Source organism: Dendropsophus ebraccatus, chromosome 2 (genome assembly GCF_027789765.1).
Source record: "Dendropsophus ebraccatus isolate aDenEbr1 chromosome 2, aDenEbr1.pat, whole genome shotgun sequence".
NCBI classification, from domain to species: Eukaryota; Metazoa; Chordata; class Amphibia; order Anura; family Hylidae; genus Dendropsophus; species Dendropsophus ebraccatus.
Window position 1 is genome coordinate 168,362,376 of NC_091455.1, and position 13,402 is coordinate 168,375,777.

General features: G+C 45.0%; 1 protein-coding gene across 3 annotated transcripts in view; it reads right to left on the bottom strand.

The window, feature by feature from the left end:
- The window catches only part of KAT2B (lysine acetyltransferase 2B), a 67,483-nt gene extending 60,868 nt beyond the window's left edge, over positions 1–6,615 (bottom strand). Inside the window, exon 1 of one of the 3 annotated variants that reach the window (XM_069958684.1) lies at positions 6,237–6,614. In XM_069958684.1, coding sequence (XP_069814785.1) covers positions 6,237–6,482 — 246 coding nt within the window. In that variant the 5' untranslated portion in view covers positions 6,483–6,614. Of the gene's footprint in view, positions 1–6,236 lie in introns of all 3 variants that reach the window. The other 2 variants (XM_069958686.1, XM_069958685.1) reach the window with 2 other exon arrangements.
- Between the last annotated feature and the right edge of the window lie 6,787 nt (positions 6,616–13,402).

A 13,402-nucleotide genomic window follows, 5' to 3' on the forward strand; every position in this document is an offset into this window, starting at 1 on the left:
CTTCGAGCACCTTCGGGTTCATCCAAACCCAAACTCTCTGCATTTGATTAGCAGTGGCTGAAGAAGTTAGATGCAGCCCTAAATCTGCCTGGAAAACATGGATACAGTCACACGCTATGTTCACATTTTGTATAAAGAATGGTCAGTGTTTAACATCATTTTATTTGTATTGTCTGCAATCCATTGAATTCCATGCAATGTACGGCCATACATTGGGTGAACAGAGCAGAACAACGGCCATTTTTCATAATCTAGCGGACAGAAATAACTGACATGTCAGTTATCTCTGTGGCTCTAGCGAACAATGGACGTTGTTCTGTACTGTGTGTGAACAACAGCCATTGTTCCCATAGAGTTCAAACCAGTGCATTATTTTAAGGCAAGAACGGCTGTTGTTTTAACAGCCAACAACCGCCATTCTTGTCTTCAAAATACACTGTGTAAACATGGCCATAGGCTGTATCCATGTTTTGCAGGACTCCCTAGGACTGCATCCAACTTCACCAGCTACCGGTAATCTAATACAGAGATTTCGAGTTTGGACGAACCCGAACGTGCTGGAAGTTTGCTTATGTCTAGGAGATACCAATAATATATTATGAAAATAGAGAACCCTTTTAATATTTTCAGGAAGGTCTTGTAGGGGCGTATGGAGTAGTGAAAACCTCTCCAGGCCTCACACAGAACCACAACAGTTGCTTTCAATGTCAGCAAGCTTTTCGCTTAGAGGGTGTTTACATCTCCACAGGCGTCCATTGTCAGACTCCAAAAGAGCGTCCTCTATACTACCTCCATAAACAGGTTTCTACAGAAAAAAATATGGGTTATAGCAGCCAACACATGGCATCCATCACAGGCATCTGCTACATGGATACATCACAAACTTTCTAAAATAGATTTTCATGATGTAGCCATTTAATAGATGTGATTATCATCCACGGGTGACAGATCAGTTAAATGAAGGGCTAACCCTGGCATCCATCCTCCATGAGTTATAGAATGCCATCTGTATAATGCCGACTGTACGGCATCAAATATTTTCAAAAGCCATCAGCATTAGGGTTTTCGTTTTCCACCCCTCTAGATATATTGCGGGAGATTCATCAAAGGGTGTAAAATTTAGACTGGTGCAAACTGCCCACAGCAACCAATCACTGCTCAGCTTCCAGCTCTGGTGAAAGGAAAGAGGAGCTGTGATTGGTTGCTGTGGGCAGTTTGCACCAGTCTATATTTTACACCCTTTGATAAATCTCCCCCATTGTGTCTGATTGCCCTTATTCCTGTGTACCGTAAGTGTTACCCCAAACTGCACACCGCCGTACCCCAGACATACGATTCTACAGCGACAAACATGATGTGCACACCGCCGTACCCCAGACACAGGATTCTGCCGGCAATAAACATGATGTGCACACCACCGTACCCCAGACACAGGATTCTACAGCGACAAACATGATGTGCACACCGCCGTACCCCAGACATACGATTCTACAGCGACAAACATGATGTGCACACCGCCGTACCCCAGACACAGGATTCTGCCGGCAATAAACATGATGTGCACACCGCCGTACCCCAGACATACGATTCTACAGCGACAAACATGATGTGCACACCGCCGTACCCCAGACACAGGATTCTACAGCGACAAACATGATGTGCACACCGCCGTACCCTAGACACAGGATTCTTCTGGCGACAATCTCCTGTGTCCGTACCTGGGATATCTATACTTAAGTTTAGGTAAGAACACCTGCTAAAGGAAAACATTTGTAGTTCTAAACCTGTATAATGATAAAGATGGTCCCAACTATAGATGATTATCCTGTATCAGGCAAGACCTAAAGGATGCCGGGTTATCAGGGTCCCAGGAAGTATAACAAGACTCACCGTGACTCTGCTCATTAACCAAAGAGATTCTTGTTCAGTCTCGGGCTTGTAGTCTTGTGAAAGCAATGTTACACTACTCAATTATCGGATGCAGAAGTAAGGACTTGAGTGCCGCATTAGTAAGATACTTAGCATTCTCCTAGAAGATGTTTTAGAGTGTTTTCACTATGTTTTCTATTGTAATTGTAATGTTCAGGGTATTGCTGGCAGCAGAAGTGTTACCATTCACAGACATAGCGTTCCTGAGCTTTCCAGAAGGTAAGGGGAGCTTGCTCTGGGCCAGCCTTTCTACTGAGAGGATGCTGGAGAGTTTACAGGTAGCTTCTCTAGTGAGAGGAAGTCTGAAGTACTGAAGAGAAGGTTTCATCAGAGGGGAATGGCAAAGGAAAGGCTGGGATACCTACAGCTCCTGGAAGGAATTTCTGAACAACTTGGGGTTTAAAAGGGTTGTCCGGGCAGGGGACTTTTTTCCAGCACATAAACTACACATCTCCGTGGCTCCTGCACCACAGGCGGTATTTTACCGGCTCCGCTGTGTGCCCGCTTCCAGGTTCTGGGGTTGTGTTGAGCTGTTGCAGGCCTCCAGTAACTGATGTGGGGCAACACTGGGTCCCGGAATTTACAATTATCCTCCCTTCCCGAGCAGAAAGCGCAAAATTTCAATTTCCGCAAAACACCTTCAAGTGTGATCCTGTTGAGAATCCTATCCAAGACTTTTCCCTGGGTAGTCCAAACAGCGAGAAGGCTGGAGTATAGTAAGGGTGCGTTCACACGTACAGGATCAGCAGCAGATCCGCAGCAGATTTGATGGTGCAGATTTGATGCTGTGTTCAGTTATTTAGATGAAACCTGCTTCGGATCCACTGCGGATCCGCGGGAGATCAGGTACGTGTGAACGTACCCTCAAGAGGTTTATAGATCCGCACTTTAACAGGGAGACAGGTGGATATTGGATGCCACCTCTGAGCTCTGCCCAGATCCAGTTACTGTGCACACCAGGGAAAAACACTAAAGAGACTAGCAACACCGCAAAGTGCAAGAGTACACAGAAAAAGCCTTAAAGGGGAACTCCGGATAAGAAAAACTTGTTTTCTATTAAAATTACATTAAAAGTTATATAGATGTGTCTATACAATGTATTACCATATCTGTACGGTTCTGCCACACTGGTAGCTGAAGTGAAAAAAAAATGGCCCCTGTGCAAATCCACATTGTCTCCTGCTCCTTCTGCTCTCCCCCCTTAGGAGACAAATCTTCCATGCCTCTGTCTCACATTGTGTGTGTTTGCTGAGGACAGGCTGATGATGCAGACAAAGGGCAGGGCGTGATGTCCCAGGAGACTTGGCTGGATCCCCCAATCCCCTGAGTGGATCCCATCTCTGACCAGCCAGAAGCAGCTGCTGCACTAATTTTACTGATTGCGATGGGTGGGGGACTGTGATGATCAGCTGAGGGAAAGCATTGCATTCTGGGAACTGCTCAACCAGGAAGGACAGAAACACAATACAGAACAACATCCCCCCACCCCCAAACAAATGGATTTCTGGTAGTTTCAAAACTGGGATAGACAGGTAAGTAATATGTTATGCTTCTGCAGAAGTTTCATTTTTTTAACCTCTACCTGGAGTTCCCCCTTAAGTACCCCATCACACACAAGCTTTGTGGGTTATCCTGCTCCAGCCATAAGCCTGGCTGTTAAAGGTGTTATCCAGCCCTACAAAAACATGGCCACTTTCTTCCAGAGACAGACCCACTCTTGTCTCCAGCTTGGGCGGAGTTTTGCTGCTCAGTTCCATTGAAGTGAATGGAGCTTAATTGCAAACCGCACCGGAACTGGAGACAAGAGTCGTGTTGTCTCTGAAAGAAAGTGGCCATGTTTTTGTATCACTGGATAACCCCTTTAATCTGTTTAGGAGACTGAGTCTCCTATGTGGAACAACCTGCCAGTAAAGAGTGGTGAATGTGTTCAAGTTAGAGTGTCTGCTCTCATCCTTGCACCTGACCATGACAGACACCCCCAAACACTATCATCACTATGTCAGCCTCAGGGAGAGTTGGAGGCGTAATGGAGCCACTCTAGCCAATGTAACTATAGAGAACTATAGTGACCACAGAGAACTACCATATCCATCATTTTAATTACTCCCCTGGACCATCTGGAGTCTGGTATGCAGCACACTGCTTCAGCCGAGAACACTGTGACTTTTATCCCTCCCCAACTCCATCTAGGCCTGTGGTCTCCTGTACCTGCCACCACATGACTTCAGGATTCCAAAACTCATGGAGAGCAATGGAGACTATCCCCCAATGCTGCCAGAGTTGGGGATCCCACACTGCCTGCAACCTTCAAACAATCCACTGACCACAGAAGATGCCTCTCCTCAGATGACACTCTCCACATCGGTTTGGGATCGTCCCCTGCTGCCCATGTCAGTGATTGGAAGACCCCCCACCCCACAGCCAAATGTCACTGTCACACACTTCTCACACTGCCTGGAGTGTTGTTATTACACTGGGTCACTTGTCCTGATACATTATCCTACAGGCAGAGAACACTGTGTAGTCACTGTCACACAGCTCCCCTCCACAGTGTTGTCACTGTCACACAGCTCCCCTCCACAGTGTTGTCACTGTCACACAGCTCCCCTCCACAGTGTTGTCACTGTCGCACACCTCCCCTCCACAGTGTTGTCACTGTCGCACACCTCCCCTTCATAGTGTTGTCACTGTCACACTCTCCTCCTCACACTGTGTTGTCACTGTCACACTCTCCTCCTCACACTGTGTTGTCACTGTCACACTCTCCTCCTCACACTGTGTTGTCACTGTCACACACTCTCCTCCTCACTGTGTTGTCACTGTCACACACCTCCCCTAACACTGTGTTGTCACTGTCACACACTCCTCCTGTGTTGTCACTGTCACACACTCCTCCTGTGTTGTCACTGTCACACTCCTCCTGTGTTGTCACTGTCACACACTCCTCCTGTGTTGTCACTGTCACACACTCCTCCTGTGTTGTCACTGTCCCACTCTCCTCCTCCTGTGTTGTCACTGTCACACTCTCCTCCTCCTGTGTTGTCACTGTCACACTCTCCTCCTCCTGTGTTGTCACTGTCCCACTCTCCTCCTCACAGTGTTGTCACTGTCACACACTCCTCCTGTGTTGTCACTGTCACACTCTCCTCCTCACAGTGTTGTCACTGTCACACACCTCCCCTCACACTGTGTTGTCACTGTCCCACTCTCCTCCTCCTGTGTTGTCACTGTCACACACTCCTCCTGTGTTGTCACTGTCACACTCTCCTCCTCACAGTGTTGTCACTGTCACACACCTCCCCTCACACTGTGTTGTCACTGTCCCACTCTCCTCCTCCTGTGTTGTCACTGTCACACACTCCTCCTGTGTTGTCACTGTCCCACTCTCCTCCTCACAGTGTTGTCACTGTCACACACTCCTCCTGTGTTGTCACTGTCACACTCTCCTCCTCACAGTGTTGTCACTGTCACACACCTCCCCTCACACTGTGTTGTCACTGTCACACTCTCCTCCTGCTGTGTTGTCACTGTCACTCTCTCCTCCTCACACTGTGTTGTCACTGTCACACTCTCCGCCTCACAGTGTTGTCACTGTCACACACTCCTCCTGTGTTGTCACTGTCACACTCTCCTCCTGTGTTGTCACTGTCACACTCTCCTCCTGTGTTGTCACTGTCACACTCTCCTCCTCCTCCTGTGTTGTCACTGTCACACACTCCTCCTGTGTTGTCACACTCTCCTCCTCACAGTGTTGTCACTGTCACACACTCCTCACAGTGTTGTCACTGTCACACTCTCCTCCTGTGTTGTCACTGTCACACTCTCCTCCTCCTGTGTTGTCACTGTCACACTCTCCTACTCACAGTGTTGTCACTGTCACACACTCCTCCTGTGTTGTCACTGTCACACACTCCTCCTGTGTTGTCACTGTCACACACTCCTCCTTACAGTGTTGTCACTGTCACACTCTCCTCCTCCTGTGTTGTCACTGTCACACTCTCCTCCTCCTGTGTTGTCACTGTCACACTCTCCTCCTCCTGTGTTGTCACTGTCACACTCTCCTCCTCCTGTGTTGTCACTGTCACACACTCCTCACAGTGTTGTCACTGTCACACTCTCCTCCTTACAGTGTTGTCACTGTCACACACCTCCCCTCACACTGTGTTGTCACTGTCACACACTCCTCACAGTGTTGTCACTGTCACACACTCCTCCTCACAGTGTTGTCACTGTCACACACTCCTCCTCACAGTGTTGTCACTGTCACACACTCCTCCTGTGTTGTCACACTCTCCTCCTCACGTTACCTTACAGGAGGAGTACACTCCGAGTTTCTCCAGTTTCTTGACCCGGGGAGCTGAGCGGTGCTGCCCCTTCTTGGCAGCGATTCTTAGCGGTGCAGCCCCAGCACCTCCCACTGCCGGACTCTCCGCTCCCCGGGCTGCTCCTGCGGCTGCAACCGTAGCCGCCGCTGCCGCTACCACCACGGCCGGAGAACCTTGGGGTGCAGCAGTGCTCACCGCCGAGCCTCCGTCTGCAGCCGCCTCGGACATTGCAGGAGCCCTGGAGCCTGCCCGGGGAGAAGAATGCCCCGTACCCTCCTCCGGTGCACAGATCCCTGGGCGAGGTGACGAGATCTGCAGCCGTTCCCCCAGCAGGGAGGCAGCTGGAGCACATCACCGCCTCCCCTGCCTCTCCCCTCCTCCTTCTTCCCAGTCCTCCCTCCTTAGAGCTGCTGTCAGGTCGCTGCACAGGCTGGAGTGATCGGGCTCTGCGTGTCCTGTAATCTCCTGGAGGGGCCGACATGACTAGTGGAGCTTAAAGGGAACGCGTCACCGCGGAATGTGAACAAGGCTCCGATTATTCTGATCTAGGGGGCGCTATTGTCTCCGCTAGAACTCCTCTTGAGTTGACAGTCGCAAAACTTTTAAACTAGAATTACCAGTGTGACCTCACTTCTGTGAACCCCCCACTTATACAAGTGCTCACATGAATGTAAATGTCAAGTGGTCAAGTGCAGACTAGAGGGATTAGCTGCGTTTTATTATGCAGAAATTCTCATAAAAAAATTGCACATAAGAATACAGGACATGTAAAGGAATTATGATAATTGAAATATTATCTACACAAAGTGACATTTTGCCCTGTTGGATTGTAATGCCTCTCTGTTTTGATCAGGTAGATATAGCGGAGAGAAGCGCACAATTAAAGGGGTTATCCAGCGAAAATCTTTTTCTTTAAAATCAACTGATATCAGAAAGTAATACAGATTTAAAATTTACTTCTATTTAAAAAAAAAATCTCAAGTCTTCCCATACTTATTAGCTGCTGTTATGTCCTGAGGGAAATATTTTATTTTCAGTCTGACACAGCGCTCTCTGCTGCCATCTCTGGCCGAGCCTCTGTCTCTGTTTTCTATGAATCCCCACAGAAAACCTCTCCTGCTCTGGACAGTTCCTGTCTTGGCCAGAGATGTCAGCAGAGAGCTCTGTGTCAGACTGAAAAGAAAACAACATATCCTGCAGGACATACAGCAGCTAATAAGTATGGGAAGACTTGAGAATGCAATATGGTAACGTTTGGGGGGTTCCTGTGTCTACGTAATGCACTACATGGTAAAAGCGACATGACACTATTACTCTATAGGTCAGTCCGAACACAACCATATGCAGGTTACACAGATTCTCTAATGTTATATATTTTTTTTTATAAAAATCCTTTTTTTTGGCAACTAGCTATTAATAAAATGGGCCTATTGTGACGCTTATAACGGTTTTATTTTTTCACCTCTGGGGCTGTATGGGGTGTCATTTTTTCCGCCATGATCTCTAGTTTTTATTAATACCATATTTGTGAAGATCGGACGTTTTGATCACTCTTTATTATTTTTTTTTATATATAATGTAACATCAAATCGGTAATCCGCGCACTTTTTCCCCTCTTTTCGTGTACGCCGTTCACCGTTTGCAATGACGCTTGTTATATTTTAATAGATCAGAAAATTACGCACGCTATGGTATATTATATGTTTATTTATTTTTATGTTTTATTTATATAATGGGAAAGGGGGGTGATTTCAACTTTTATTGGGGGAGGGGCTTTGGGGTAGTGTATTGGTGTTTTTAACTTTTTTTTTTACACACATTTGAAGTCCCTTTGGGAGACTTCTACATACACTAGTGTGATTATTCACACTGATCACTGCTATGCCAGTGTGATAGGCGATCTGCTCATTGAGCCTGCCTGTGCAGGCTCAGTGAGCAGATCGCCAATGGGACCGCATGAAGGAAGGTAAGTGACTTCCGGCGGTCCGATACAGCAATCGGGACCCCCGCAGTCACACAGCGGGGGTCCCGATCGGTAAGTGACAGGGGACTCCCCCTGTCACTTACACTTAAACGCCGCGGCGTTTAAGGAGTTAATGGCACGCTGCAGAGCGATCGCTGCAGCCTGTCATTAACGGTGAGGTGCCGGCTGCTCACTGCAACCGGCCCCCACCTCCTATGAAGCGCGTTCCGCTCCGGAGCGCGCTTCATAGCAGGGAAAACATCCAGGACGTACAGTTATGTCCAGGGTCGTCTGGTGACAGACTTCCATGACGTAACTGTACGTCTAGGGGTTAAATGTTTCTCTCCCCTGGTCGCTTGTACTGCACAAGATTAGCTCCATGGACAGACTTACAATGGAACTGGAAAGTGAAGAGCATAACCATGAGCTTCTCCCAGCTCTGTCTAGCGATTACTCTGGTTGAAACACTCAGATCGAAACCAATCAAAACTTTTGACATGTTTCCGCTACAAGTCAAAAAATTTTTTTCCTAATGTTAACTTAAAAATACATCACTGGTCAATTTCCTTTAGGAAAATTTCCAGTGTGTTTAGCTGAGATTTCAAAAATCACATTTACTTTACATGTCCTTAGTATTGATGAGCTAACTTGCCGAATAACACTTGGTATATGACTCCTGGTGGCTGGAGTAGTTGGAGTCCTGGGAAGCCGGAGGGCTGCTTCTAGTTTCTCCAGCCACCAAGAGTCAAACGCCAAGGATTTGGCAACTTCCCTCATCACTAGTCCTAAGGCCTTTTTCACACGTCCTGTGAAGTTGTCCGTAATTGCTGATATGTAATGACTGTTCAGTGATCCAGTTTTTGGTTCCAGATTAGCTTCACGTAAAGGGACAAATTCACATCTTTCCAATGCATTTTACGCAGAGACTATGCTTAAAGAGTAACTATCAGTTCTTGCTGATGCCAGGATATGCTGTTAAAATTCTGCCCCTAGTGCGTGCCGACGACGGAATTCACTCGGCAGCTCTGTTGAATGCATTGTGAGCATTTAAAGTCAACAGCGCTGCCGTATGAATTCCATCCTTGTTGCGCATCTGAACAGACATACCAGAAGCAGTATTTTAATACCATATTCTGCCGCCAGAAATGATAGGTGCACTTTAAAGAGAACCAATCACCTAAATATAACTGTCCCTATTATGAAAGTACATCTCTCCCTAAGTCTATTCATGAAGATACAGACTGCATTTGCAGTCTGAATCTTTATACTTTACCTGATCCTCTGTTCCCTGGCTGTTCTGGTGGGCGCCGCCATCTTGATGACGTATTTTGCGTTCCAGCGGTGCGTTCCAGTGTGACGGCGCCGCCGGAACAGAGGATCTGGTAAAGTATAAAGATACAGACTGCAAAGGCAGTCTGTATCTTAATAGATAGACTTCATGAAGATACAGACTGCATTTGCAGTCTGTATCTTTATACATTACCTATCCTCTGCTTCAGTGCCGCAAGGCCGGGCGCCGCCATCTTGATTATACAAAATCCAAAAAGGGCAAAAAGGAGATAATGTCCTCGCGCAGACCATAAGTACAATTTCTGATTTTATTGGTACATGAATATCCACAGGTAACGCGTTTCGAGAGCCCTATGCTCTCTTTATCAAACCTCCAGGATGATTAAGACAATACACACATCATGGTCTATATATACCCCCACACATATACATGGCCTGCCCACATACTCAAAACGGAAGTCCGGCCGTGATCAATTGCAGAATGGTACCTTTCAACAATGCTTGGGTCGTAGAACTGTATGGCATATAACATCGCTCAAAAACCATAAATACAAATGTATGAGTAAAAAAATGTAATATAAACCTTAGTATACACATCATCATCTCACCGTATCATCATGCGCTATCTCACGGCGTCCTCCTTAGTTGCTGCGTCGGTGCAGGACCTTCGCGCATGCGTACTCCGGTCCCGAGCTCCTAGGCAACCGGAGACGCTACAGGTCCTACATGTATCGATCAGAAGAGAAGGAGGGGAGAAATATAATTAACCCCTCCTATCTCTCAGGGCGAGTGGGAGTGGGAATGCATTCCTATCGAATGCTCGTCACATAGCTTCTAACGGCATACGGTATAAGGTAAAAAATTAATAAAAAACTAGTAAAAAACACAACATTACTACAGTATATACGCATGTGTTCAAAGTGAATGGATGATGTGCATAAAATATAAAAATAAATAAATAAAATAAATATATACACATATATACATATACACATGTGCACATATACACAAACATTCATAGTGTCAATGTAAATACCTAAACTTCTATAAAAGGCATATACTAAAAACCAAGGACAACATATCTAGGATGGTGTAGTGAAGGATCACTCTCCACATATAAAAATATATATATGTATGCATACCCACACTTACACACATACACACACTGGCCAGATTTTACAAATTATTCTCGATGGCTTCGTTCAACCCCCAAGGGATAAGTGAAGAAATCTTGTATATCCAATACATTTCTCTACGTCTCAACGTAGCGAAACGGTTATAGTGTCCTAGGGGGATGTGTTCTTTTGGCACTATAGAAAAACCATCGAAAGACCCGTCTTGACAGGTACTAGCATGTTGTGACACACTATGTTTGTCAAACTTATTCGTAACGTTAGACCTATGTTTGTTTAATCGAGTACGTAGACACATTTGTGTGCTGCCCACATATTGTAGCCCGCAAGGACATTCCAATAAATAATCTACATCCTTCTTTTTTCTCTGAGTGGCATCTTCTTTCCCCATTAGGCAGGCATCCTGGGATAGATCCAGGGCTGCCAAATATGCGTTATTAATAACTTGTGTAGGGTAGTGTTTTTCTTTAAACCGCCTCGCCATTATTTTACTTTGGATCTTGTAGTCCTTAGCCTCAGTGCAATTCCGCCTAAGTCGTTTGAATTGTCCGAAGGGTACTGTTGTTTTCCACTTCTTATAATGTGAACTTCTAAAATCTAGCAGACTATTACAGTCCACCTTCTTAAAAAAGGTTTTAGTATAAATAGTATCATTATTAGCATATAAAATCAAATCCAAATATTCAATACTGGAATCAGAAATTGTATGTGTAAACCCTAGACCCCAGTCATTGATATTTAAATATTGCACAAACTCCATCAGGCTATCACTATTGCCATCCCATATGAATACCAGGTCGTCTATGTACCGTTTATACATGATGATATTTTTCGACCACTTACTGGGCAACTGTATAAATGTTTTCTCAAATTCGCCCATATAGATATTAGCGAAGCTGGGTGCGAAACGCGTGCCCATTGCCGTGCCCTGGCACTGAATAAAAAACTGTCCCTCAAAATTAAAAACATTATGTTTTAAAATAAATCTAATACCATCTAAAATAAAATTTATTTGTTTCATTGACATAGATGGATCACCCATAATGTGTTGTTCAATGGCTAGCACTCCTCTATCATGTGGGATGTTGCTATATAACGCAGCCACATCTAGTGTCACCCATAGATAGGTAGACTGCCATGTGATGTTTTTTAGGTACTTAATGAGGCTTGCGGAATCACGCAAATATGAATCCAGTCTATGGACATATTTTTGTAAAAGCAGATCGATATATTGAGAAAGATTACTAGTTAATGAATTAATGCCAGCTATAATCGGGCGGCCTGGGGGATTTAAAGTGTCTTTGTGCAATTTGGGAAGGTGGTAAAAAATAGGGGTAGTAGGGTTTAAAATTTTAATAAAATCCTTTTTTTTTTTTTTTAGATAAAATGCCTTCCATATAAGCTTCATCTATTAGTTTATAAAATTCATTTACAAAATCTAGTGTGATGTCTTTTTTAAGGGGCTGATAATAATCACGATCAGATAAGATACGGTAAGCCTCTTTTGCATAGTCCCTCCTATTCTGGACAACGACCCCCCCTCCCTTATCAGCTCCACGTATCACTATAGTATCATTAAATGCCAAATCCCGCATAGCTAGCCTTTCGGCTCTCGTGAGGTTATTGCCTTTTACCGCGTGGGAGTTAATACTCCTAAAATCTATAGCTACCAAAGAAAAGAAGGTGTCGATATTATGACCCCGTGAATGTAAGGGGTAGAAAGTCGACTTAGGCTTAAGGTCTGTGTGAATGATAGGGGGTTCATCAATATTACTATCATATGAAGTGGGCACCACACAGCTGCAAGAAGCTCCATTTGCTATATCAGAGCCACCTTTCATAGAAAAATGCCTGGTCAAAGTAAGTTTTCTAATGAAATTATTCAGATCTAAAAACAAACTAAATTCATTTATCTTATCAGTAGGGCAAAATGATAGCCCTTTTTCCAGAAGACTAATTTCAGCTTCAGTCAGGGGATGGGAGGAGAGATTATAAATTTTTACTTGGTTTGTTTGTTCCTTTTCGGGATCGGTGATGTTTTTGTTTTTACCTCTCTTTCCTCCTCTGGTTCCCCGTTTAGATCCATAATTTCGTTGGTAGCTTTTCTTTTAATGCCCATCGGGCTTAAGTACTCCGTCAGTTTCACCCGGTGTGATGGTTCTTTGACATGATAGGTGGCCATCGGGGAGATGGCCACCGGTAGATCTAAAAAAAGAAGGGTCATGAATACTAGTGTCAACAGAGACGGGCCTGGGAGTGTTACCTAATGTAGGTGGTAAAGTAGATGGTAAAATACGGGACGTTGGACTGCTCTTATCCATAATATCTGCAGCCACAATAGTGCCAGGAGTATTACATATAGTGATCAGAGAGTCATCTTGATTATGGGCCTTTCGTTCCACCTTGCTGATTAGGTAAAGTATAAGATACAGGCTGCAGAGGCAGTCTGTATTTTCATAAATAGATTAGAGAAGAGGGACTTTAGATAATACACAGCGATCTTGCGCTGTATAGTGCGAGATCACTGTGTATTAACGGAGCGGCAGGCAAAGGATCATGGGAACCTTTCCTGCCTCTCTGCATGACGGGAGTTTCCTGTCTCGCGCCGACTCTTTTCAAAAGAGCCGGCTCGAGACAGGAAAGTAAAAAGTGAATAATTAAAAAACGTGGCAATAAAAATAATGAATTATATTTACAAATGTCAATAAAATTATGATTCACATCTAATTAGGCAATACATTTTTTTTTACTTTCGTCCATGA